The sequence below is a fragment of the Psammomys obesus genome, unplaced genomic scaffold, assembly GCF_907164565.1.
Source record: "Psammomys obesus unplaced genomic scaffold, mPsaObe1.curated_primary_1811, whole genome shotgun sequence".
Taxonomy (NCBI): Eukaryota; Metazoa; Chordata; class Mammalia; order Rodentia; family Muridae; genus Psammomys; species Psammomys obesus.
Genome location: NW_026586550.1, coordinates 6,042,334 through 6,069,910, shown reverse-complemented (window position 1 = coordinate 6,069,910; position 27,577 = coordinate 6,042,334). Strand labels below are relative to the sequence as shown.

The following is a 27,577-nucleotide window of genomic DNA, read 5'->3' as shown; positions in this document are numbered from 1 at the left end:
TTCTCTTCTCTTCTCTTCTCTTCTCTTCTCTTCTCTTCTCTTCTCTTCTCTCTTCTTCTTCTTCTTCTTCTTCTTCTTCTTCTTCTTCTTCTTCTTCTTTTTCTTCTTCTTCTTCTTCTTAATTACTACTGAATTAAAGCAACTTCTTAGAACTTTTAGAGGTCATCATTACTAAAAAAATTTTTGGCTGAAGACTAACCTCTCTTGTTTGACCAAAAATCCAAATGGCTACTGGTCAAATGAAGCACTAAAGGAAAGCTTGCAAAAGAGGCTGAAATTGGAAAGAAAGAAAGATATGACTGATGTCAAGATAAAGCAATTAAAAATATGACTGATGAAAAAGATGCAGAGAACATTTTGTTTCTTTCTCAGAAACAAAATTGTTCATCTGGCCAAGCACAGAGAATGGAGCCCACAAAGGGAGGCAGTCACTGTTTTCACTCCAGTTACTAAAGTCTATCTAACCTCAGGAGCAGTGCCCTGCAGATCACAGGTCTGTTCTGATGGTTGTGGGTGTTTCCAGCAGGTGGCAGCATGTCATTGCTAATTCTCCAAGAAGCTGTGCCCTGGTCACTCCAGAAAGGAAAAACAAACCTTCCTGCAAACAAACAAAACAAAACAAAAAACCAAACAACAAAACAAACAAATAAGAAAACTAAACCAAACCAAACCAAACAAAAACAACAAGAAGAAAAAAAGCCCACAATAATGTCCCTCTGCAATAAACCTGTGGAAAACAAGTGTACATAACAGCCCCAGTGGGAGAAATTCAACATTCTCAGACATGCCAGAGATCATTCTCATTCCTGGACTTAGCAAAGTACAAAGGCCAAAGATAAAGAAAGCAGGGGTCCCACTTAGCATGTTTAGTTCCTGGGTTGGGCTCCTTCTGTAACCTTGAGGAAGAATCTGGGTAGGTGAGCTCACAGGGGGTGTGGATGACTTGAGAGGAGATGAGGCTTTCATTTATTGGGACTCATAGATAGGGAAAGGAGCATTTCTATGCAGGTGGCAGCAAAGCTATGTGCTCTGTTGGCTTTTATGCATCATCCTCTTCCTGTCCTTGTCCTATGGACCCTTTCTTTCCTGTCCTGTCCTGGTGGTCCTTCTTTCCCATGCCCTTCACTGTCAGGTCTTCCTCAGAGGACTATTCTCTTCCCTAAGAGCTTTGGATGGCTCCATGCTGATGCTTCTCCATGTCTGTTTGTTTAATTCCACCCTTTCTGTTAATATCCTAGTTGTGTCTTAGATATTTCTGCTCCAATGTCCCACAGGCATCTTACATACATCCTCACATGATGAGCCTTACCACATCAAGCCCAGTCCTCCCAATGTGCCCTTATCTTACTAGCTGATGCTGTGGTTAGATGTTTCAGAGAGATCCTGTAACTCCCCTTTCTCTGTCTTCACCATTCAGTCATTCCTTAAGTCGAGCTAGCTTTTAAACTCTGTCACTTTTCCCTTATCTGTTTCATTCCTGGAAGCTCTGAGCTGATTCACGACCTACATACCACACCTTCAGCAATCATTTTCTGGACATTTGAGGATGTTTGTGTAGTGTATGTCGTGGGATTATTGCAGTGAACTTTATAAAAATAGGCCTTGCCTATGAAACTCCCATTCTATTAGGGGTAGACAAGGTAAGAACAAGCAGATGTAAAATATGCTAGGTATATTAAAACAAAAAATAAATTAGGGCAAGGGAAATGATCAGGGTTATGTTTTGAGTTATAGACAAGAAAGTGTCATCATTCATAGCTTACCCAAAGGGAATTTCACTTCCCGCAGGCCTCAACCTTTCATTGTCCCTGCTTTCTGCTTGAATGACTCTTCCCCCAACTCTAGATAATTCTACTTAGTATTAAAATTATGCATCACTTCTTTATAAATTCTTCCTTGATTGTTCACCTCTCAGATGATTAGGGAAATGCAAAAACGAGTAGGATATTTCCTTGACAAAGTTCTCTATTAATTTGAGTATAAAACTTGAGCTACTCATTTTCCATGACAAATCATTTGGGACTTTAAAAGCTTTAAAGCTCAACATTAAAAAAAAAACCTATTGCAATATAATTCAGCTACCATATAATTTCCATATTTGAAGTATAGAGTTCAAGATCATTTAATATATTCAGAGTTGTACAGCCATCTGCAAAATCTATTTTAGAACATGTTAGTCATTCCCAAAAGAAATCCTGAATCCACATCTTCATTTCCTCACAGCCCCCAAACTGTAAGTAACTGCTAGCTCTATAGATTTGCCTATTTTGGACATTTCACATAGAGTCACACACAATGTAGCCATTCACGACCAGCTTCTTTAATTTAGCCTCATGTTTAAAGGTTCATCATGTATTAAGTTTCATTTTATGGCCAAATAGTATCTATTGATGGACTAACATTTCATTCATTAATCAGTTATTTATAAATACCACTGCTATAAAGTTTGGGTAGAAATATTTGAGAACATGTATTTTTTTTTCATTTCTCTTGGGTAGAATTACTGAGTCATATGACAAATCTATTTTTAACTTTTTGATGAAGGGATAAATTGCTTTATAAGGCTACTGTATGTTTTATTTTCTCACTAGCATAAATGAGGATTCTAGTTTCTTTGTATTCTTGTCAACACTTAAAACATTATTTTTATTTTATGTATATAGATGTTTGCCTGCACATGTCTCTGCACCTTGAGAGTGCATTGCCCATAGAGGCCAGAAGAGGGCATTGGGTCCCCCGGAACTGGAATTACAAACGGCTGTGAGTCACTGTGTAGATGCTGGCAATTGATCCTGTGTCTTCTGGAAGAGCAGCCAGTGCTCTTACCCAAACAGCCAGATCTTTCAAATATATATATATATATATATATTTGACTGTGTAGTCCTATGGGTATGAGTAGTGTATTGTTGTTTTGATTTTCATTTCTCTAATAAATGATGCTGAGCATCTTCTCATGATCAACACAAATCATTCACTTGTAGTTCTTCATGGCATAATATCTTTGACAATATTTTCATAGTCTATTTTAAAATAATTGAGTCACAAAAAGCTGAAAAGGTAGCACAAACTTGCCAAGTGACTTGTATTAATTATTCTTATTAACAGCATCTTATAATAGTACAGCACATTTATCACAACTAGTGAACAATATTAATCTGCCATCGTTAACTGCAACCCAACTTCACCCAGCCTTTCTTCATTTTACTGCATGCTCTTTCTATTAAGGACTCCATCCAGGACAGGAGAGACATCTAGTTGTCATGTTTCCTGGGTTCCTCATGGCTGAGATACTGTCACCAACTTTTTGTTTTGTTTTGTTTCTAATGGCTTTGAAACTATTGAGGAGTGCTGGTCAGTTATTTTATAACTAGCCCTATAAAGAATCTTTCTGATGTCTTTTTTTTGGAATTTGGATATATTACAGGCTTGGGGAAAGACCACAGAGGTAGAGTGCCAATTTCACCACATGGTATCAAAGCCATATATTGTAAACATGATTCATGAATGTTGATGTCGACCTTGATAAACAAGATGCTGCCAATTTTGCCTTTTACATATTATAGTACAGACTTTCTGGTAGCACTTTTGTTTGCTCTAATCACATTCAAGCCTACTACAAAATAAGAGGAACCTGTTTCGCTTGAGGCTGGCTGCTATTTAGACAAATTACACAGGGAAGATGAGAAAATATAAATAATGGTCAAGACGGTTCCCAAACCCTTCTCTCTAGGCCAGACTCTCCCACATTCTAGGTTTCTTACTCAAGTCCTTCCTATCTCCATTCATATCTATAAGAGAGGCATACCAAACTGATTGTATTAAACTCATACTTTTGGTATTCTCCCTCTCCAAACTCACCTAGCTTTATCCATAGTCTGGTTCAGTACATTAAAAACTCATGCTTTGAATTGCTGAGAAGAAAATAATCACTGGTACATTCTGTCAGCTTGATTATTATAATCTAGCCCAAACCAACTTCTCATTTTCCCAGTGCTGATTGGTCTGGGTCACCACTGTTTACCTAGAGAATGACTATTGCTATTTTCTAATGGATCCTTCTGCTTATGTGCTGGCCTTCAACTTCTCCTCCTTAGTCCTCCGATTATCATCAGAGCAGACAGGAACATTCAGATTGTGGTATTTTTCTTCCTCCAATGTTAGTAGTTTTCTACTTCTTTCTAAATAAAAGTCAAGGTCCTTATAATGGCATTCAAGATCTCAGCTCCTTTGAATACATTTATGGTCTTACTCTTCTTGCTTATTTTATCCATACCTACCTTTTTACAGCTTTCATAGTCAAGCATACTCCTCTCTGGGTTTTCATCCTTAGAGTCCTTTTTCCTGGTATGGTCTTTCCTTAGCTATACTGAAGGCTTGTTCCCAGTTTTCCTATAGGTGCCCTCTCCCCCTTAAATATTCTCATCTCATTAAGGACTCTCATGAAAATTGAAATTATACCCTGTCACTCTCAATTTTCATTTTTAAGCTTAGTTTTTCTTTGTAGTAAGTTTGAAAAACTGACATGCTTTCCATTTTACCTACTAGTTTGTATTTTGCCTCATAACAATGTAAATTCATATTTGCAGTTTCATCAGAACTGACACACTCACATCACCTGAAGTACCTCACATCTTACCTGTCCATTAGTTTGTACTCTTTCTCCTAACAATGCAAGGTCCACCAAGGAGGACCAAGAAAGAGGATACACTTCAAAAAAAAATCTGTTCATTGACAAAAGGAATAATAGTGTAAAGAAATATTCTGTTTTCCATTTTAGGATTGGTCTCCTTGATGCTTCTTGAACTTCAGCTTTCATTTCCTTATCTTTGAGAGGTTTAAATGAAGATATTTGTTTAAAGAAATGCAAAATGTGCATTGTGGTGGGGGGAGCCATATCTACAAAGAGCCATATCTACAAATGAGAAACAAAGCAGTATGGGATATACAGAACAACAACAACAACAACAAATTGACAGGCTTAACAGCTGTACCTTAAAATCAGCACTTGGAGCTGTAATCTTAGTGTATGTCTGTAATCCCAGCACTCTGGAAGGCAGAGGCAGGCAGATCTCTATGAGTTTGAGGCCAGCCTGGTCTAAAAGGTAAGTCCAGGACAGCCAACGCTACACAAAGAAACCCTGTCTTGGTAAAGCAACAACCAACCAACCAAAAACAAAAGCCAAAGAACAGAAAAATCCCAAAATAACCTTAAAACAAAACAAAACAAAAAACCCCAACAAAACCCAAATCCAAACTCAAACATTCTAACCCCCACAAAAGGAAGACTTGAGAAAGCGAAGAATAACTGGGAAAAAAATTGGCATATTTTTTTTTGAAAAAGGGCTTTGCCTCATCTGCAAAGACTGTTGGATAATCCTATTATACACCTCATTACACTTGTGCCGTAGCCTCTTCCTGCCACATGGAATCCATGGTAGCTTTGCTGACTTATTTCTGTAAATGAACATGGCAGCTCAGGTTTAGATGAGCTTTGATGGATGGAATGACAGACATTACAGACACACTTAGAGAGCCCAAACCTCTTTAGTTAATCTGCTATGATTTTCTTGGGCAGGGGATCTTTTGGATTAAACAGTGGGATAAAGAGTCAAAACTACAGCAAAATTTAAGTGATCACCACCATGGAGGACAGAGCTCTCAGCAGTCCTGGTAATGTTCAGGTTGTCTTGGTTCTCTGCTCACCTAATCTACCTCTGTGGATTAGAGTGCAGTGTGTAAAGATGCCCTGGGCAGGAGAGTCAACAGAAGCAGAATCGTTGCGCATCCCTTATTACAGAAAGGTGCTGTATTTTTGACTGGCCAGGAATGCAGTGGCAGAAAAAAACCTACAAATGCTGTATAACTTCTTGTTAAGTCAGTTTTTTGACACACAGCGACTGGTGATTAATTACTTGTTAGAAGATAACATTTCTATAGTGATTCACTGCAAATACAGATGCCGCTGTCCACGCTTGATTAGACACTGCTTGAGGAATGCTGAGGCACACTGCTGCAGCCTGTTAGTTCGGGCTGTTTTGGTATTTATTTTACACAAGAATTCATGAAGACCATATCAGAAAACTAGCCCCCACTTTAAAAAGGAGGGGGAAAAAGGCTATAAAATATGTCCACATGAAAACAAGAGCAAATGAGAAAGAAAGAGACCATGGTCTGGCAGGGCTATGCTACTATTTTTGATATCTTCTGCTTTACAACATTGAGAGATACTCTTGGTTCTTATGAGTGGATAGAAAATTGTCTATACTTGCTGATTAAAACTTTCAGGGCAGAGCGCCTAACTGGTCATTTTGCAAACTCTTCATCAGCCTTGATTCAGCATCGATGCAGTTTCTCACCACCTCTACTGATCATTTCCTCTGTTCTAAGCACAGAGGAAACAGTGTGAAGCTCCCCATTTAGTAAGGAGAGATGCTGTCTGAACCAGGACCCAGAGTACAGCACCCTCCTGTGCTGTCTCTTCACACTAGCCTGCAAAACCCATTCTAGAATGGGGGTAACACCTTTTACTTACTCCTTGGACATGCTTCAGAAACCCAATTGTGAAAGGCATAACTGAGTTGATATTCAGTAATGCCCTGCAGAACCCTTCACTGGAACTGATGCCAATCTCAGGGCTACCCCATCAGAGCCTCATGATGCAGACGCTGTTTTTTTTTCTTCCTAGCATGTATTTGGGCCCCATACTGTCTGCCAAGTACTGTGTTAATTTACTTATTTCAGCTAAATAAAAAAAAATCATTTAAAAAACGATGATTGAATTTTGGAATTATAGTCCTCAGAGAATTAGTAATGGCTCTTTTGTATCCCTGAGGCCTCCATGTTCTTAACTTCCCCTTGTCAATGTTATTATGGATAGACTAATTCAATAATGAGATCATTTCCCCTAAGAGTGGCCAAATAAATACAGCATTCAGTCACACCTGGTTTCCCTAATCTGAACAAGGGAGCCTTCCACCAAATTTATCCTAAAACATGGAATTTAATGAAAACACACACACACACACACACACACACACACACACACACACACACACACCACATCACTCTTTTCCTGTAAACAGTAGAAAAATATAGGGAAGAGAGAAGGACAGAGAAGCAAATGGGTAGCAAAACAACAGATCAGAGAAGAAAAGTTAAAAACAATACATGTGGGCCATTTTCAATTCAAAGACGCCAGCACAGATGTCATAATCTTAGTCAAAATTACATGGTACTGTATATTCTCTTAAATACCCAAAAACTATTTAATTTTTCCAGAACTTCTAAAGGAATCTAAAAGTCAAATGTAAAGAAACAGTAGTAACAAATGGGCAGAAACATTGTGAATTACTAAAAACAAGCATTTTCTGAGCTAAAAAAGTCACTTGGAAATGAAGTTTGTGGACTAATTCACCTATCTGTAAGTAGCAGCATGGGGAAGGGGGGAGGAGCTGCTAACATACTGTCATCCATGTTCTACAAAACAGTTTGAACTGTCAGTAAAGCACCAAGAGTTTGATTTTTTAACAATACGGAGACCAAGTGGAGTAAAACAGAATTAACCCATTTGAAAAAGCATCTTAACAGGAAACATTAAGAATCGAGATGAGCAAACCTTGAGAAATAAGGGGCAATGACTCCTCTCCCAGTGGGAAGTAGACTGGACAGGTTTCAATTGGGTCAAAGCAGAAACAGTGTCAGAACAGGCACGTAACAGTAAATTCAGTACTTGTTTACCATGAGAGAAACAAAATGTAAAAATGCTGACATCCAAAGTGATTAAAAAATAAAATTCTGTTACTCTATACCATGGATTTGTTCAGTTATTGAAAGTAAAATTTTCTATAAGTGTGAGTGAGTGTCTGAAAAATCATGTTCTCAAAGATTATTACTGATATTGCAAAATGTAATGAATGCATTTTAAGTTACATTACCATAGTTTCAATTTTGTAGAAGGAGAAATGTGCATATGTATGTTTGGGAAGTCAAATACATACAGCATAGGTACTCAAAGCCAGAGGGTAGAACATGTATCACCCACTGTCTGTAGGCTAATGGTTCACCACCTTATAGATCTTGTGAAATGTGCATATATTACTCCTTTACTCAAAAAAAGGTCACCAATGCTTTATAGCATGAAGAATTTATGTTTGAGGCCAGTGAGGTAGCTCAGCAGGTAAAGATACTTGTCACCAAGACTGATGACCCGGTTCAATCCTAGAACCTATGTGGTGGAAGCAGAACCCCAGTAGTTCTCCAATCTCTGATCTATTTCCACACACACTCTACAGCGTGCACTCCTCCCACCCTATTCCCCCCTCCCTGGCCACAAAATAAGTGTAAAGAATATTGTAAAAAATAAACAACCTAGGTTAGACAGTGGGGATGTTCAACTTTAATTAGAGTTTTATAGAATTACAGTTTCTGACACTTAAGAATACTGCCTTCCTTTATTCTTCTTCCCTTCTTTTCATGTATGAGTGTTTGATAAGAATGCATATGAGTATGCACGTTTGCATGTATGTATGCTCACATGTGGAGGCCTGAGGTTGATGTCAGATACCCTCTTCTCATTCATTTACCTTACTCAGGGAGGCACATCTCCTAATAAAACCCAGGCCTCATCTGGGGAGTCTTAAGTTTCTTCCTGCCAATGATGGCATCACAGAGGAGCTGCCACACCCACTCACATGGCATCTACATGGATTCTGAGAGTTTGAACTCTGGTCCTTTTGCTTGCATCACAGATACTTTAACTGCCGAACTATTTCTCTAGCCATCTTTCTTTTTCAAAGATAAGTTGTTCTTGTTTGACTCTTTGATTTTTAGTTAAAAGCAGCTCATTACAGGCAACGAGCTTTGGTAGGAGAAACCTAGCCCAACAGTCCTATATACCTTGCAAAGTCCAAGTCTGCCTCCCGTGACATGGTGATGTTGGTCAAATTCTGCTGAAGTACAAAAATGTTCCTACACATTTTCTTGATGCCGGACTCACTGATGCGCCGGAAGTACTGGGCTCCATTAATGAGGATGCAGGAGATAAGGTGTCCTAGACCTGAGGGGTCAGCACAGTGTAGTAAGGAGAGAAGAAAAGATACGTTAATGGCAACTGGCTTAGACGTATATGTAAGATAATTATTTTTCATCCTCTATAGGTTTAAATGCCTCAGGAAAACAGCTAATTCTACAATTACTTTAGAATATTTCGACACTGTTTTAGAAGTTACAAATGGGAAAACTTGGCATATTCACAACCCAGCACTGTCACAATCATCTAAAGCCACCATCCATACAGCTTCAAGAATAAGCCAGGGTGCTAGAAGCTATAAACATGGAAAGGAAACCCTACTGTATGTGCAGATATTTGGAGACCAGAAAAGAAACACAAATACACACAGTGATCTGTTTGGTTTCCTTTCCTAGTCATGAAACAGAAGCGAATACACATTTTGAACATTATGAACAATAATGTTAATATTTAGCTTTCCATGAATTAATGATCTTCCAGTAATTCACAAAAATGATAGACACAAAGGGAAAGTGGAGGAAAAGTTGCTATATGTTCTCTAGGCTTTTTAGGAAACATGGAGTAGTTCCTTTGGCCACACACATGCAAATCTACAAGAAGAGTCATACTGTAGACATCAAAGGAATGGACATTGTTCAAAAGGAATGCTCCATAAGTGTTACCAATGCAAAACTGAAAGAGTCTACACCATTACCTAGCATGCCATATCCATAACTGTGAACAAGGAAGTTAAAGGCAAGATTCTTGCCAAGAGACTCAATGTGTGTATTGAGCCAAACAGCTTCTTGACGCGATGGAAGGAAGTGGTTAGAAGAAAGAGGAAGCCAAAGAGAATGGCACCTGGGTTCAAACAAATGCCAGCTTGTGCCACCCAGAGCAGCATACTTTGTGAGGACTAATGGGAAGGAGCCTGAGCTGCTGGAGCCCATTCCATACAAATTCATGGCCTAATGTACAAAAAGAAATAAAGGACTGTAAAGATAAACAACAACAATAATGCTAATATTTAAACTTCAAATTGCTAAAAAAAAATCAATAAAATATGGGCTCCTGGAAACAATGATAATAGATCTCAGCATTAACAATGGGGTGAAGTGTAACATAATAACAGAAAGAAACAGCATTTTTCTCTTTAGACTGTCAGTTCATGGTTCAATTCCCAGGAGATATCTATAGATATCTGTACTGAAAATAGTTTGTTCTTACATTTGAAGGATTATCCTATTAATCTTGTTTTTGTTTGGTTGATATATTTATATTGAAACAGGTCTCATATTTCAGACTGGCCTCAAACTCTGACCCTCCTGCCTCCATCTCTCAAATGCTGGTATTACAGGCTTGTGCTACCATGCTGGGCAGGTTTATTTATGCTGGGGATTGACCTAAGGCTTTCTGTGCACACTAGGCCAACTGCTCTCCCAACTGAGCCAAATTTCCAGCCTTTAAGGACTGCCATAAAATTTGGTAGTATTATCTGAGGACATAAATAAACTAGAAGAATTCCTGTTGTCTTTTTAGTTGTGAAAATAGCCTTTAACAGCTAAGCCATCTTTCTAGCCCCAGGACTCCTTTTGGATAGCCATACTGAGGAATGATGGTTTAATACAACCTACAGTAGTTATAGGTAAATACCTTTAAAAGGTGAACTTAATTTTAAATGTTCTTTAGATTGTCCCATTTCTGCAGAGCTGGCCTGTAGCAGGATATTCTCCTCAGAACTCAAGAGCCGCCACTGCGAGTTCACCATCATTGCTATCCTGCCTTCCTACGGTCTGAGTCCCTCATGGCAGCTAGACTCAGAGCAGCAAACAGTGCCCATTGCAGGTTCCATGGCTTCCTCAAGCTCCACAGTGAGTTTTTCCTTGGCTGTGACCAAAGTAGAAGAGGCCAGGGACAAGGTATTCTCTTGCTTTAGCTATCCTCAACCAACATTCCTTCAAGACCACAGATTTGTTTATGCTATTTACAGTGAAGAAAGAGATTTGGGCTCCAAGAAAAATAAACACAACATGGACCTGACATTTAAGCTAGAAAACATTCCAGGTTAAAGTCTGGTTGGCCATAGTAAAATATGGTGTGATAAAGTGTAGGTGATGAAGGGGTGTGTCTTATTTTTAAGAAATAAAATATTAATAACTTAAAATATAATTAAATAAACTCAAGCACATAAACAGACCACAGTGGAGATGTAGGGCTTGGATGAGCCACAGCAGGAACAAAGAGAAAGCTCTGTGTGGAAAGAGAACAGTGGCAGAGGCTCTGATGGACACAGTGGTTTGAAGCTGCAGACGACTCAAGTCCAGTGTCACAAGGCTAGCTAATGTCACAATTACTTGCATCTTTTGGTACAATCTTCTTCCTGGCTCCATTTTAAGAATTTCATAGTAAACCGGGATTTCACCTTTTCTGGGGCAAGGACTGCAAAACTGCTATGCTCATAAAGCCAGCAACGGCCATGCACTGATATCTTGTCATCTGTAGCTTGTCACAGTCTTTAGGCACTGCACTTTCTTAACTGTCCTGTTCTCTGTGAAGATGGTGACAACTTCTAATATCCAGGCCCATACTTTGAAAAACAAATCAAAAGGGATAAAATTGGAAGCCCTGCAGAGACAATTTGAAGGACTGTGTACCAGAGGATTTGTGCTAAGGGCCTGGTTCTTTTGGTTGTCCTCAGCAGGAGGTGGGACATTTAGGACTGAGGTCTGGGGTGATGGAGCAGTGTGAGATATTGGTCTCTTTACTCACCACTCTGGACACAAGGTCATCAGTTCTGTCATTAGCTCCTGGCCCCTGCCTTCTGGCCTCCTCACCTACCCTAACTCACTTAAAAGCAGTGGAACCTCTTTATCATATACAGGAAAATAAACCTTTTCTCTTCATAGCTTAGTTGTTTTAGGTACTGGATTATAGAGGAAAGGTTCTATGGTAGAATTCAGCATGAAGAACTATCTGGCTGGCACCATCTTTTTTAGAAGTTTGAAGGCAAATAGCTCTAGGTAATACTGTCTCCCATGGCCCTCCTGATGGAGACAGCTGATAGAGGCACTGATGGTAGCAGCTGCCCTTGTTATTGCAGAGCAAGGAGTCTGTTCACTTCAGAGAGTAATGCATTTTGTGAGAGAAATTTCCCCCACCAGGCACTACGCAGCCCAAAGCAGGTTTCTCAGCGCTCCTCCCTCACTGTCTGTGTTGCTATGAACCTTTTCTTTTTCTCTCCTTCCTTTCTTTCTTTAAATAAGCTCTTCTCAAGTTGATCTGTGGTTCACTCTGCACATTTGCCCAAGTCTAAGAAAAAGCCAAGGAATAGGTAAAAATCTCCCTGTCAGCCAGGAGCAGGGAGCAGTCACCATCTATCCACTCATACATGAAGCTAGGTGCAACAGTTTTAATCCAGACATACTAGCGAACAACATTCTGAACATTTAGAATATAGAAACTCATGACCATCTTTACCATCTTCCCTCCCAAGCTCCTGGACACAAGCAGTAAGGTCTGACCTTCAAAGATATACTGGAACTTGTGCTGCTGGAGGCTGGCGCTCATGGCCTCTTCCATGGCACTGATGTCTTTGTTGAGCTTGACCACCAGAGGGTCATAATCCATACTTTCCACATTGGCAACAATAGCATAGTTCCCCTCCTTTGCCAGAGGGATGAGATAGTGGAAACAATGAACTCTGAAAGACAGGAATGAGCGAGCGATTAAAACAATTTTCCCCTATATCCAATGTCCATCCCATTCGTCTTTCTAAGTGAGGATTGATCATCTTATCCTGGGTCCTCTTTTTTGTTTATCTTCTTTAGGTGTACAGATTTTAGTATATTTATCCTATCTTATAGGTCTAGTACCCACTTACAAGTAAGTATATACCGTGTATTTCTTTCTCCTTCTGGGATACCTCACTCAGGATGATCTTCTCTAGATCCCACCATTGGATGTAGGAGAAAACAAGTAACAGGACAGGAGCCTACCATAGAGAACCTCTGAAAGACTCTACCTAGCAGTGTATCAAGGCAGATACTGAGACTCATAACCAAACCTTCAGCAGAGTGCAGGAAATCATATGAAAGAAGGGGGAGTTAGTATGACCTGGAGAGGACAGCAGCTCCACAAAGACCAAATATATCTTGGCACAGGGGTCTTTTATGAGACTAATTCTCCAAACAAGCACCATGCATGTATATAACCTAGAACCCCTGCTCGGATGTAGCCCATGGTAGCTCAGTATCCAAGTGGGTTTTCCCTAGTAAGGGGAACAGGGACAATTTCTGACATGAACTCAATGGCTGGCTCTTTGATACCTCCCGCACCCCCCCCCCCCCGGAGGAGCAGCCTTGGTAGGCCACAGAGGAAGACTTTGCAGCCAGTTGTGAAGATACCTGATAAGCTAGGGTCAGATGGAAGGGGAGGAGGACCTCCCCTATCAGTGGACTTGGAAAGGGGCGGGGGGAGATGAGGGACAGAATGAGGGAGTGGGCTACAGCTGGTATACAAACTGTAATTAATATTAAAAAAAGAAAAATTAAAAAAAAAATTTCCCCACAAAGCTATGGATCCGCTTGGGAAAGAGCACTTGGACATTCGTACCTATACACGCGCTGAGTCTTTTCTTAACCAAAATATCTCCTTACTTATAGAGCTGAGGGATCTAAAGCAAGCAGGTACCTATGAGGCTTGCTCACTTAATACATGCACTCGTGGTAAGAAATAGATGACTTCTGAAATTCTTTCAGTTCATAGTTGCGTGGACAGTTAAAAGGGAGGCTCGGGCACCTTCAAGAGATATTACAAAGACAATGAGAGGCTGAGTTTCCATCCTTGATGCTATGCTATCATGGGAGAGCACTGGTTTTGTTTCCCAATTTTGACTTTACACAAGATACTGGAATCTTCTATGCATTAGTTTCTCTTAAAATAGGCACAATAACAACTTGTGCCTCAAAGGCCCATCCATGCAAAGTGTACAACAGGAGCTTGATATGAAGCAAGCACACAGTAAGAATTGACAACTGTTTCTAGTATTATGTTAATCATTGCTAGTTGACTATGTGAATAAGTCGCTTGTTGAACATGTATAAAATTGCTAGAAACTATACTAGAACCTGGAAGGCTAAGACAGTCTGTAGCACTAAAGACTCCACAGCTTAATGGGGCAGAATAATAACAAGAATGCCTAAAAGAATGGCCAGGAAGGATGCTTCAGAGGTTAAGAGTACTTGTGGTTCCTCTAGCATCTACATGTTGGCTCACAACCCTCCATAACTAGTTTATTTTCAACTTGACTGGGTTTAGAATCACCTAGGAGATACACCTCTGGGTAGAGCTTTGTGGGTATTTCCAGAGAGGTTTAATTAAGAAGGTGGTACCATGTACTGGTGTTCCAGGCTGAGTAATGGGGAAAAGAAGGAAACCACTGGGTACCGCTATTGATCTCTCACTGCTTTCTGATGCAGATAGAGTGTGGTCGGTCACCTCATGCTCTTGCTACCATGCCTTCCTGTTCTGAGCATTGTATCTCTTCAAACTGTGAGCTGAAGTAATCCATTTCCCCCCTTAAGTTGCTCCTAGATTTATGTAAACATAAACTTTCATTTCTATTGAGTAATTACTTAGAAGTAGGCTTTGCTGAGTCAGAGGCTTAGGGTACTTCCTATTTTGGAAGAAACAAACTATAGTGTTAATGAGCTGTCCTATTTGGCCATCCTATTAGCCAAGTATTCTAGCTGTTCTTAAAAAGAGTTTGTTTTTGGTCAAAATGTAGATGCATTATAGTATCTCATAGTGGTTTTTAATTTTTTTTTTTTTAAGACAGGGTTTCTCTGTGTAGCCTTTGCTGGCCTCTAACTCACAGAGATCCATCCGCCTCTGCCTCCCTGAGTGCTGGGATTACAGGCATGTTCCACTGTGCCCAGCTAATTTTCTTTTTCCTAAACAGTAAGAGTGTTGGACTTTTCCAACACGCAGTGAATTGGAAGCTGTCTGGCTTCACTCAGCCAGCGAGATCCAAGGGTCACCCGATCTTTACCCTCCATCCCCAGGGCTGCGATTATAGATGGGCACTCATAGCCACAGCTGCCATTTTACTATCATGGGTTTTGGAGATTCAATCTCAGGTTCTCATGCTGGTACAGTGCTCCCACCACAGAGCACTCTGTGCTCTGAAGCAATATCCTTAGAATTTTCATATAAGGAAATACAAATATCAAATGACTATAGTTAAATTTTACTGATTTCAGCGTATCCTCCCAGCTGTTAATTAAGGAGTAATGCTACCAATAAAAAGCCCAATCTGACGTTCCTGAGTTAATTGGCAAAGAGAACAGTTTCGATCAACCTGCAGCTAAAGGCTCTGGTCATCACCCCTCTACAGTGTGATCTTCCTGATGGAATAAAAAGTGACCCACCTGGGAGTGGGAATCTGGACTAGGGCAAGTAATCACCACCTTACAGAAGTTAAAATGAAGTAGAATTACTCGAAATACAGCATCTGTCCTAACTAGGCTTAAGCTGATGGCAACACAGTCACACACAGCAGGAAGAGACCATGCTGAAAGGCATGAAGTTGTACACAGGCAATGTCTCTGGGCAAAAGTGAGCAGTTCTTTTTTGCTCAGTGAAGTTCACATGACAGAGAGTGTGATATGAGCTTAGGAACATGGGCTGTAGAATGTCACCCTAAGTTTTAGAAGCCATCTAAGTAGTGTGGATTTTATGCAGAAGTTTAGGGATCTTAGATTACAGATTAATTAAAAATTAAAACATTTATAATTATGTGTCCATAAGCACATGAATGCAGATGCTCAAAGAAGCCAGATGTCAAGAGTTTTTAATTGTTTGATATGGGTGCTAGAAACTGAATCTGGGTCCTCTGTCCCCACTATTAATCAACAAGCTATTTCTCCATCTTTTTTATCATTTTACTTTAAGCAGTAAAATAATAAAATAAAATATTGGCACAAATAAAAAGTAGACTGGTGGTGGAACATGGAGACAAATCAAAGAAGAGATTTATTAGAAGATTCTAACACACTGGTCATTAATCTTACTGAGGTTCTATAGCCTAGAGAAGAGAGGAAAGACAGCCTCTGCTAAAAGTACTATCTTCCTTTTCCCAAATGATCAGAAAAAAAAAATGTCACTAGTGAGTATCAAATTCAAATAAAGTTTTATTTTTCTCTGGGTTCTGGTATGCTGTTGCTGACCTTCACCTGACTTTGGCATTAAGGTTTTCTGCAAACACTGCTGATTGCACAGCAGGATGGTTGATTTTCAGAATGTGCACACTTAGGATCCCAACGGTGACAGGCAGTTGTTGTTGAACCCACTGATGAACCCTCCTGATGGTAAGGGAAATCATCTGATAAACGTGACATTTTTGGCACTGTGGACTCAAATGGCAACTAATTTTTTTTTCTAAAGTTCAATTATGAAAAAAAGAAAAAAAAAACCTCAACAACTTCTAATGGTCTCACTATGTCTTTTATCTCTTGGAGTGTGTCATCCGCCTTCTGCCTCAAACTGTGGAAAGATACTGCTTGGTGGTTAAATGTGACCCACAATGACATGGGGTAAAACGTCAAATGTTCTTTGGATGAGTTCTTCAACACAGATCCTGAAGGATTCAAGAACTTATTTTTCCTTTTTCTTTGAACTTTAACAGTATTAAATAAAAATATGGGCCATGGATATAAAGATATTTTGGTTCCTTAAAATAAGGTAAAGTTTGGCATTTGAAGTTATTCAGGACTTTTGGTGGTATAATAACCTATTAATATATTTCACATGGCTTTCAGTTTTTCTTTGGTTATTATTGTGGTGTTTTCATGACTAAAAAGTGCCAGAGAATATCACTTTTCATCATGCCAGCTCCTGGACAGGGCCTCAATTATAATTCTCTTTCACAACAGGATGGAGGTAAAATAAGCGTTAGTTAATTATCAGAATAAGCATGAAGTTGGTCACACACCCTCTGTGGTGGTTTGAATGAGCAATATCCCACATAGGCTCATGAATTTGAATACTTGGTTCCCAGCTAGTGGTGCTGTTTGGGGAGGTTATGGAACCTTTAGGTGGGGTGGAGCCTTGCTGGAGGAAGTCTGTTACTGGCACTGGGCCTTGAGAATTTATAGCCTCACCACTCTTCCTGTTTCCTATGTATTGATGAAACATGATCTCTTTGATTCCTGCTCCTGCTGCCATGCCTTACCACCATGCTAGACTAGAACTGCAAGAGAAAATGAACTCTTTCTTCCTTAAGTTGCTTTTGTTCATGACATTTTATTGCAACAAAAGTGATTAATACACCCTCTGTACTTGCAGATGCATGACTTGCAAGTGGACTATCATGTGAAAATGCAATTTATAAATCAATTCATTTGCTTTCAAGAACACAGGCTTTGCTTAGGAGAATAGAGCTTATTTTTATTTGGGTTTGGTTTAAAGCTAGCTCATTCTTTTTTTTTTTTTGGCTTTTTTATTTTTATTTATTTTATTTTTTTTCTTTATTAATTACACTTTACTCACTTTGTTTCCCCCCTCCCCCCCCCCCGTGGTTCCCTCTCTCTTCCCATCCCAATCCCTCCCTTCCTCCACCCTCTGCATGCATGCCCCTCCCCAAGTCCACAGATAGGGGAGGACTTCTTTTCCTTCCTTCTGATCCTAGTCAATTAGGTCTCATCAGGAGTGGCTGCATTGTCTTCTTCTGTGGCCTGGTAATGCTGCTTCCCCCTCAGGGGGAGGAAATTAAAGAGCAGGCCAATCAGTTCATGTCAGAGACAGTCCCTGTTCCTATTACAATGGAACCCACTTGGATACTGAACTGCCATGGGCTACATCTGTGCAGGGGTCTTAGGTTATCTCCATGCATAGTCCTTGGTTAGAATAGCAGTCTCAGGAAAGACCCCTGTGCTCAGGAAATCATTCATGCAATATAACCAGTTTGATATCTGGGGCCATTTATAAATATGAACAGATACACCAGAAGAGTGAGTGGTCTCTTCTATAGCCTTGTACCCTGAGTCCCCAAAGTAGCAGGCAGTTGCTTCTGGTACAATACTAATACCCTACAATGTGATGATTAGCATAACAACTGTTTTGTTTATTCTGTATCCTCGCCAGTGCTCACTCCACCTCACTGGCAGGGTTATAAGACAGAATAGTGTCAACATTCACCATCTCAGCCATACATGGAGAAGTCTGTTTGTTTTGTGAACCACACACTAAGAATAAGGACAAATTGGAGATATATTTACAGAAAACAAACTGAATGTTGGAACCAGGTTATAAGAAAAAAAAAAAAAACTTAGAAAAAACTGTTTAGTGTTCCCAAAGCAAAGGAAAAATAATTCTGTATCTAGAGGACTAAAATTCAGGCTGAAGTTATCCTTTCCTGATTTTGAATTAATACTGAAGGAGGCATGGAAATGAATATTACAATTGTGTGATTCCTATGAGGTTGACAAATCATGTTTGGCACTGTAAGAATAGCATTGGTAAGAAGTACAAACAATAAAGAGGACACGACAAAGGTTAAGGATTTCAAAGATCTTTCTCAAACGTGCTGAAAACATACTGCCTGGAATTAACTACATATGAGCTGGTGATTTTGAATGTAGAACATGTCCTGAGACTGCACAATCAATAGCACAAATTTCAGGAGTTGTGAAAGTAATTAATTTGCTGTTTTCTTGTGTTGCTTTGTAACCCAGGATAACAGCTGCCTCAGAATATTACTGTTTTTTTTTTCTGTCTTTCTTGCTTTCTTCTCTGCCCAATGCATTTATCTATTCATAGAAAAATGCCTGCTTATTTCATTATCAGCTTGAAAATAAATAGAAAACAAATAAAAAATTATCATAAAACAAATCATAAAACACATAGCGAGATGCTTTATTCAGGATAAGTTAATGTAAGAAATAAACTCAGGACTAATGCTGAGAACAACAGATTCCAAACCTGCATGCTACTTCTTTTGTTCCACTCTTAGGGTGCGAACAAACCTCAGAGAAGTAGTTCATTGGGGGAAAGCCGAAGAATGCCAAAAAAGCAACCCACACAAAAAGGAGGTGACATAAACACGCCTCAAAACCATCCCAAGTTTTAACTAGAACCTGAATACATTCCTAAGTCTTAACTATGAACCAAACTCATGTTGGTCCTTTTAAAACACAGATGTTATAGAAAATTCAAAATAACAAATTATTTAATCAACTTTAATATTGCTCCAAAAAACACAGAAGGAAATGTACCAGGCCATACCAGGCTTGGGAATCTTGGGTATAGATCTCCTTCAGCCTGGCCTGCTTCAGTTGGGTGGGATTAGGCACATCCAGAATGACATGACCAGAGACAAAGGTATAGTCCAGGCTGCCCTCAAATTTATAATACTCCCGTCTTATCCTCTTCCTCATGTATCTACTGGCATTCATGGCTTTTGGATTCACAAATTCTAAGGCTTTGAACTGGTAGGTTTCTGGGAGTCTTTTTTCTCATTGCTACCAACTCCTGAACCTAATCCAATCTGTCATTAAGTTCTAGGATTTCTACTTTTAGTATATTTTCCAAGTGCTACATCTTTCAAATTTCTACCATGTTATTTTGATGCTAACTGGTCTTAACTAGTCACCCTACTTTCTCTGAAGTCCCATTTGCATACAAAAGCCAGATCAGTGTTTTAAAAATATTAATTAATAACATCCCTTCCATATACAATGCCTCTCCAACAGCTTCCTAATGTACTTAGAACATGATTGGAACTATTCTCTTGGTCTTGAAGACCTCCAGTGTTTCAGGCATATAAGTGTCCACAGTTAGGCCCCAGCTGTCTTTTACCTTGCTTTTCTCATCTTCCACACTGCCTTATTCTTCTGGTTGCAAATGTAGGAGACTCTTCTCTGTGCCTCCAGCTGACCTGGATTGTGTCTTGGGACCCTTCTGAGCACTGCTCCCAACTGAAACTCCTCTAGGCTTTTGTTTGAATGGATCCTGTCACTCTGCCATATGTCCTGTCTAAACATCACCCTTTCTAGTCAGCCTGTACACTCTGTATTTTCCAGTATCCATTTGCTACATGTAGCTACTGAGCAGAAGAAGTGTCCTCACCATGATGCATTCTCATAAAATATGAAGATGCCAAGGCTTACCACAGAAAATGAAAAGTCACTCATTGTTTTTATGTTAACCTTGTGTCAACACAATAATATATTATTAGTATATATTATATAATATATATTATATATGTGCATATATTATATATATTGGGTTAAACAAATTATATTTTATTTTTACCTGCTTAGAGCATCCCTTATCAAAAGTACTTGGGATCAAAAGTTTTTGAGTTTCAGAATACATGCACAGAATTACTGGCCAAGCATCTGAAATGTTCTCAATTCTAAAGAGAAGTTTCAGGTTTGAATTTCTGGATTAATGATATTCAGTCTGTAACGAGCAACTTTATATGATCTGTGTAGCTTGCATTTCCAGTTCATGCTATATAAATAATAATAACCAGGATATTGTTATTTAATTTATTTGTGTGAGCACACCAATGAGCTAACAAGCAGGAGGTCAGACAGTAACTTTTGAGATTCAGTTCTCTCCTTCCACCATGTGGGTTCTGAGGATTGTACTCAGGTCATCAGACTTGGTAGCAAGTGGCTTAACCCTCTGAGCCATTGCTGGCCTCTCATTATATTGTTTTATTGCTTTAGCTATGATTATCTGAAAGTATCTTTTTTGCCTAATCCATGACTGGCTGGCAGCACCATTAGAGATGCAGGAACCTGCAATGTTTTGTTCATTGCTGTATCACAATGCTTAGAGCACTGCCTGGTACAAAGAAGACACCTGCTAAACTGCTCAACAGATGAATGGATAAAAGATGTTCTGGTTCTTCTTCTTGTTTCCAACTGTATTATAAGCATCTGCATGGCCAGTGTCTTCCTGCTGCAGGACAAGGAACAAGGCATCCTTGAAACCCTTTTCTTAATCTCCTTAATTTGGTTTTAAGTTCATTGAAGGAGGCTTTTGGCTCTTGGATATAATGTCCTTTATGATTTACAAAACTATCAATGATCATAGTCAACATATTTTGACTTAATACATTACGGACATGGTGCATATTATTCAAGATTTCCTTAATCTAAAGTAGGAACATTTAAGGGAACTCCTGTTTTCATTTTAAGAGGAAACTGAACCTTTGTAAAACTAACCAGCTAGCTTACACTCAGATCACCCACATGGTAGGTGTGCATGTACAAATCCAGGTTGCATTATAGGCCCTTGATTGGCCACACTCACAGTCCAACAAATGCTCACATCCTCTGAGAACACTGAATACTACTCAACATCATGCTCACCATAAGAATCAGACAACATCAACAGTTAAAAACTGAAAATTAAGGTGAAACTCCATGCCCCCAGATACAGCACGCTTATCACAGTGGGCTCCGACACTATAATTTCCTGTGCTTAGTTGGGTCCTACCTCACTTCCAGATGCAAGACAAGCAGGCAGCGGTCGGCCATATCTTGGAAGGACTTGGCAAGCTCACTCAGTGTCTGCATGATCTGTTCAGACACTGGGGGAAGGTCCATGTTCATGTGGCTCTCTTGAGCAGGAGAAAGCACTGGAAAAAAGGAGAAGACAAAAGGAATCATTAGATTCCTACAGGTTTTCCTGGAATGTATATTACGTATTCCTCTGGTTGTCTTTACTACTTTGGCAACACTATAAGTTGAAGATAATGCTAGACTCTATTTTTACTTTAAAATTTATTTTACTTTTTATTATTTTTATTATTGCTGTAGGTGTATGCTGTGTGTGAGTATCAATACATGTGTCTGTGTGTCATAGTGTGTGTGGTGGTCAAAAGCAAACTTTGGAGAGTTCATTCTCTTCTTTAATCATGGGTTTTAGGGATCAAACAGAGGTTGTCAGGGTACACTACCCACTGAGGACTGACCTGTAAGGAGGAGTAGACTATAGTGAAGTAGATTTAAAATTCTAATACTTTCTATTAGTGAACAGCACTATCCTAGCTGTGCACAAACTCAATCTGCTGGAGAGTGGACAGAAAACACTGCATTTCCTCTCAAATGATATTATTCATGTTGTTTTATGGCAAGGCAACATCACTGCCATCATAATGTTTCATGTGGCAGGCTAGATGAAAGCAACTTTAAGTAACATTATTATAATATTTCAAAGCACTTTAGAGCTTTTAAGGCTTTGAATTCCTTTCCCCTGTGACAGAAACTCTGGTCCACAGAACTATCTATATGCATCAATGAGAAGAGGCAGAGATTACACTGACCTTGTATTCATGGTCTCAAGCCCCAACATATCATAACTTGGCCAAACACTATAAAAATATTTTGGGTAGAACCCATTAAAAAGCTGGAAATTATTATATTTAAATTATTATTATATAAACAATTTCACCATGTATAAACTGACCACTTCCAAACTATGAAAAACAAGCAACAAAATAAATACAACAAAACCAAGACCCAAAATAGAATAAGCAACGGCAGGTTCAGCTGCCAAGTAAAGCTTTCAATGGCCATGGTCGGAACAGTGTGAATAAAGGAAAGCTGTACATTTAATCCGACTGTAAGGTACAGCAAAACTACGACATGATATTAAAGTAACATGATAACTTATACCTAGAACTTTCCTGAAATGCTTGCTTGTAAATTCCTGAGGGCTTCCTGAGCTTTACAAAGATTGCTTAAATAAGAATGAATCTATTGAACAAAGAAATGCTGAGCATGGCGAAGACGGCATAGAACAATTCACTTGCTCTTAAATGCTAAGTGACAGTGTTGATACATTCTGTTTATAGGCAGGAAATGAGATTGTTGGACACACACACATACCACAAAATTCCCATACTACAACCCCCCACACCTTTGTACATAATCTTCTAGAGGATAAGTGATTATGTATGCATCTGTCTTAGAGGCTGCTCTTCATTCTGCCACAGCCTCGTGTATACTGAACTTTTAAAATGTTAGTAATTGATCACCTCTTTAAGACATACACTTCGAGCAGCTGTTCTAACCCTGGGAAAGGTTGATATCTGATTATTCATAATGTGACCTCTAGATATAAGCATGCCTCTTTTAAGAGCCTTAGCTTACCCTCACGCTGAGGTAGCTGGGGCTTTCTCTATCAAACCCATTGGTCTAATGGAAGAGGATGAACCTGTGCTCTCAAACAGAAATAGCTTTTTTGCTGAGACAATGAACAGGGCAATTTCATCTCCCATCTTCACTCTAGTATACAAAATGTACACTATTTTTAGCCCTGGGGTTGTATAAAGAAGTGGGCACACAGTTTTGTGGAGCCCCCAGAGACCTACTAATTTTTTTGATAAAAGAATGGGCTAAGGCTGGTACCACTCCTCTCTTCCCCACTCCTCCTTTTCCTGATTTGGGAATTAAAGGACAAGAATCAGGTAAGAGCCAGTCTTACTGTTTAACTATTGGCCAGCACCAGCCCTGCCAACTTCAGGCTTACTGCTCTATCAGGAAAACTAACATCCCCTTAAAGCCCTGGAAATGCAAAGAATAATAACTAGCTGGTGAGCAAGGTCTGTGTGCAGCTCCTGAAAAAGGTACAGTCCTAACATCATAACCAGCTCACAAGCTTTTCTTCTCTTGGCCCTCTCCTCTACTTACTTGTTTGCTTTAAATCTGAAATTCCCCATCTTTCCCCTTTGAAGGCCCTCAACATGGATTACAGAGCTGAGGCCTTTGTGTCATGCTTTCACCAGAAAAAGCAATTCCCTTGAGTTCCTCATTTTTTGTTCTAACTGCTTTAAGGTTCTCTCTAGCCTGGGGCCAGTTTTACAATCCACTGACAGAAAAACAAAAGAAAAACTGAAGAGCAGATCACTGCCAATAGGAAGGTCTTGATTCTCATCTCAAAAAAGTTTCCCACAAGCTGATGGTAGGGCCTTATTGAGAAGTGGAGAAGGTATCCACTAGAAGCATCACCCCTACAGACAAGAGCTCATGGTGCTGGAAGGTACTCTGCTTGCTCCTGGAAAAGAACAGTAATCATCAGCATCAGCCAGCCACAAACCCTGCAACCTACAGCAATGGCCTGGCTGCAAGGTATACTTGCAGCAACACAGGCATTCTGGCAGAAATCAACCACTTTTTAAAATTGGATTTAAGGCCCACTTCATGAGATAGAATCCATATCTGACACTCTAACAGGGCTAAGAACCTGTGACTAGATAGGTCATGGGCTTAGAAGAAAATCTAATGCTCTTATTCTGTAAAATAGAATAAAATAAAATAATAAAATAAGTAAAATAAAATGACTTCGAATGACAGCGTGCTATACCATAGACCAGTGCCTCACCCAGCCTTCAACAGAGAACCTTCTCCTTGCTGTAAACAGAAACTAACACAGAGTCCATAATGCTGTTCAGAAGAGTGAGCAACTTTGAAACACTCAGAGAGAGAACATAAAGTAGGGTAGGTAGGGGAGGTGGGGACAACATAGGAGGAGATGGAGGAGAGGAAAAAGGTGATCAAAATATATTATATACAGTTTTTAAATTAAAATACTTCCCACACCACTCTCAGTTTGTTTTCTTAGTTACCCTTTATCAGTAACTTCCACACTTAGGTCACTCTGCTCTAGCCCTTATTACTCTCTCATAAGATCTCAGAATCTTGCTGAGCATTTGAGAGAACCCTCAACAGTTACTTTCTCTATAGTCCTGCCTCCTACTAACTCCTTAGTATACCACGATCTGATTTCTACTTACACTACTTTATTAAAAATTATTCTGATATTGATCTATAAAATTCAAATTTCCAAATCCACAAGATATTTTTCATTGCTAATGCCATATGATCTTTCTGCCACATAAAGCATCACTGGCCACTTACTTCTTGAAATGACATCTGCTTTGGCTGATATCACATCATCTCCTGAACACTCTCGAGTCTCTCTGAGATTCCCATTGCTGCATCCTTTTCCTCAGCCTACCTGTAACTGCAACATTTGCCTGAGATCTTTTTGGATCGATTAGTCTCCCTTATTTCCATAAAGTGTGGGTGAGCTTATCTATTTTTGACATTTCTATTACTTATGACTTCATTAATTCATTGCCTTAAAACTTCATTTCATTAACTCTACAAAAACCTTTCTACCTGTCTATATCCCATATGCATCTCAAAACTAAAGTATTATTGGTCCTTGTAAAATTTATTTGAAGTGCCTTCCTACCAGTGAAATCTACACTTTATAATCTTTGACTTTTTCTTTTCCACTAAAGGCCAATTTTGGCTTATTCTAGTTGGCAAATAGTTTCATAATATTTATTTTCTCTTCTTCATCAAATGTACTTCCTTGGTTTAGCCTTCTCTTCCATGAATCTTCTGACTCATGCTTCTGCTTCTCGCTTGACCTTTCAAATCTAACAAGACATGAAGTAGACAGAGCTAATCATCTAGAACATGAGCATGGGTGATCACAACATTTTCATGACAACATTTTCCAGTGCTCGTATGACCAAGCATGGGTCCCGTAGCTAAGCTTACCATGGCTGTCGTCTTTTCAGGACTGTGGATCAAGCCCAGAGCTTTGCAGGCACATGTTCCACCAATCAGCTGGACCACCAGCTCGCTATGATTTATCTCTAAAACATTCCAGTTTTTCTCAAATGCACCCTATTTTCTCTTCTTCTTTAGCACATCTGTTCCCCAAACCTTAACTTTGACCTCAACACTTTAAAGCAAATCTCTTAATTCTATCATGATTTTCTATTATTCAATACTTGTGATGGTTTTTATGGCTTTTTTCAAAATTACTCATTTGTCCTAGGGTAGGGCCAGTGACTTGTCTATATATTTTTTCCATTCAAATCTAGTAGAGCACTTATCATATCCCATTCATTGACTGTTTATTATCAGTATGTCTCTCAAACATATCACTAATTCCTTCTGGGCAAGAATCGTATTTTCCTCAACTGAAGCCAGGAAAATAACTGGAGGCATTATATAATTCAATAATGCTCTCCTAGTTAAACTGATCTGGTGATTTTTATTGACTACACGTGTAACACAACAAAGAACACACATAATAACTGATTGTAAAGATCAGAAAAAGAAAGACCAACTCACCATCTACTATGTTTTCTTTCTCAGTTTTCTGGGTACAATATTGGAAGAGAGTGAGAAAGGGGAAGTCATTTGCTATAGCCTATTTTCTGTGCTGTTTGGGAATCTTACAGAAATAAAGCTTACTACAATTTTAGTTAACTCCTACAGCTCATGAATTTTCCCTATAGGCAGTGTTGCCTCTTGAAGCCTTTTCATTTTTAGAACTAGTCAGTCCAGCTTGCTACAATAGAGAATTAGTGCTCCCTTTTCCCTATTGATATAAAATCCTTGGCATGTCAAATACCCTGCATCTCTCAAGGAAAGCCAACACACTAACTGTCATTGAGAAGCAATCAGCTGAGGGCATTAGGATCTCTCAAGTGGTTACACAGTCCAATATTAACCAGACTGAAATCTGTTTAGGTCTTAAAATTAGTCAGAATTGGACTCATTCACACCCAGAAGAGCATCTGTTTTCAAGGATGCAGCTGCTACACTTTCAATGGCAACTTACTGTGACTTCCTTAATTGATTCATATAAGGATGTCCTTGTACATCTGCAATATTATCTAAAATTGTTACAATATTAGCTTAGGCTGCTATCAGCTGTCAGGAAAGTGATAAATTGAAAAAAGACAGATAGTTATCACGGCAGAGGAAAAGAAAGGTTAATCCTGTAAAATAAAATCTTTTAGAGGATAGAAAAAGACACTAACGATCTCAGGAGACTTCTCATTGGGAACATTTTAGGAGATCAAATTTTGGTACAGCAATTATTTCTGAATCCTATTCTTATGTGTACAGAGATGACAGCCTCCACATAATGATCTCTGCTCTCACCTGAGATCAAATTACTTAATTTCCAATCTTCAGTTTTCCTATTTAGAAAATTACGGCAATTACATCTTCCTTGCTCTGAGAGTAATATGTTATTAGGCCTTGTAAATAATTTTGAGATCCTTTGATGGTGTTATCAGGCTGAACACTTTAGAAAAAATAAAAATAGAAATGATGACAAGGGGTGTGAAATTGAGAAATCACAGAGCATAGAGTCAGTGAGAATAGTGACAGCAGCCCTCCATTTAGCTTCCTTCCTGTCCTCAAATGCCTATATAACATGCTACTACTGAGCCCAGCACTGATGGGTTTTCAAATGTCAGCTATTCACAGCTATATGCTAGACTTCAATGCTGCTAGTTTTGTCCTCTTGTCTCTGTACCGCCATCCATACTTTTAATCCACGGCTTTGGAATATTTGCAAACACATCCAAGCTTACCTTCCTCCACACCAACACTTTGGGCACTATAGGCATTTTATAGCTGTTAGATGATCTAGTTATTTACAAAACTTTTTGGTCTCTGAAATATGCAGGTGAAGTTTCCTTTCCTGGACTAGGTATCTCTTGTCCTATTACCTTCAACT

The 27,577-nt window shown here is 39.2% G+C and overlaps 1 protein-coding gene across 1 annotated transcript in view; it reads right to left on the bottom strand.

Annotated features, from left to right (window-relative positions):
• The window catches only part of Exoc4 (exocyst complex component 4), an 824,181-nt gene that overhangs the window by 44,398 nt on the left and 752,206 nt on the right, over window positions 1-27,577 (bottom strand). Inside the window, exons 15-17 of the mRNA XM_055602012.1 lie at window positions 21,515-21,656; window positions 12,529-12,707; window positions 8,896-9,055 (exon numbers count right to left, since the gene is read on the bottom strand). Of these exons, the coding sequence (XP_055457987.1) occupies window positions 8,896-9,055; window positions 12,529-12,707; window positions 21,515-21,656 (481 nt within the window). The remainder of the gene's footprint in view (window positions 1-8,895; window positions 9,056-12,528; window positions 12,708-21,514; window positions 21,657-27,577) is intronic.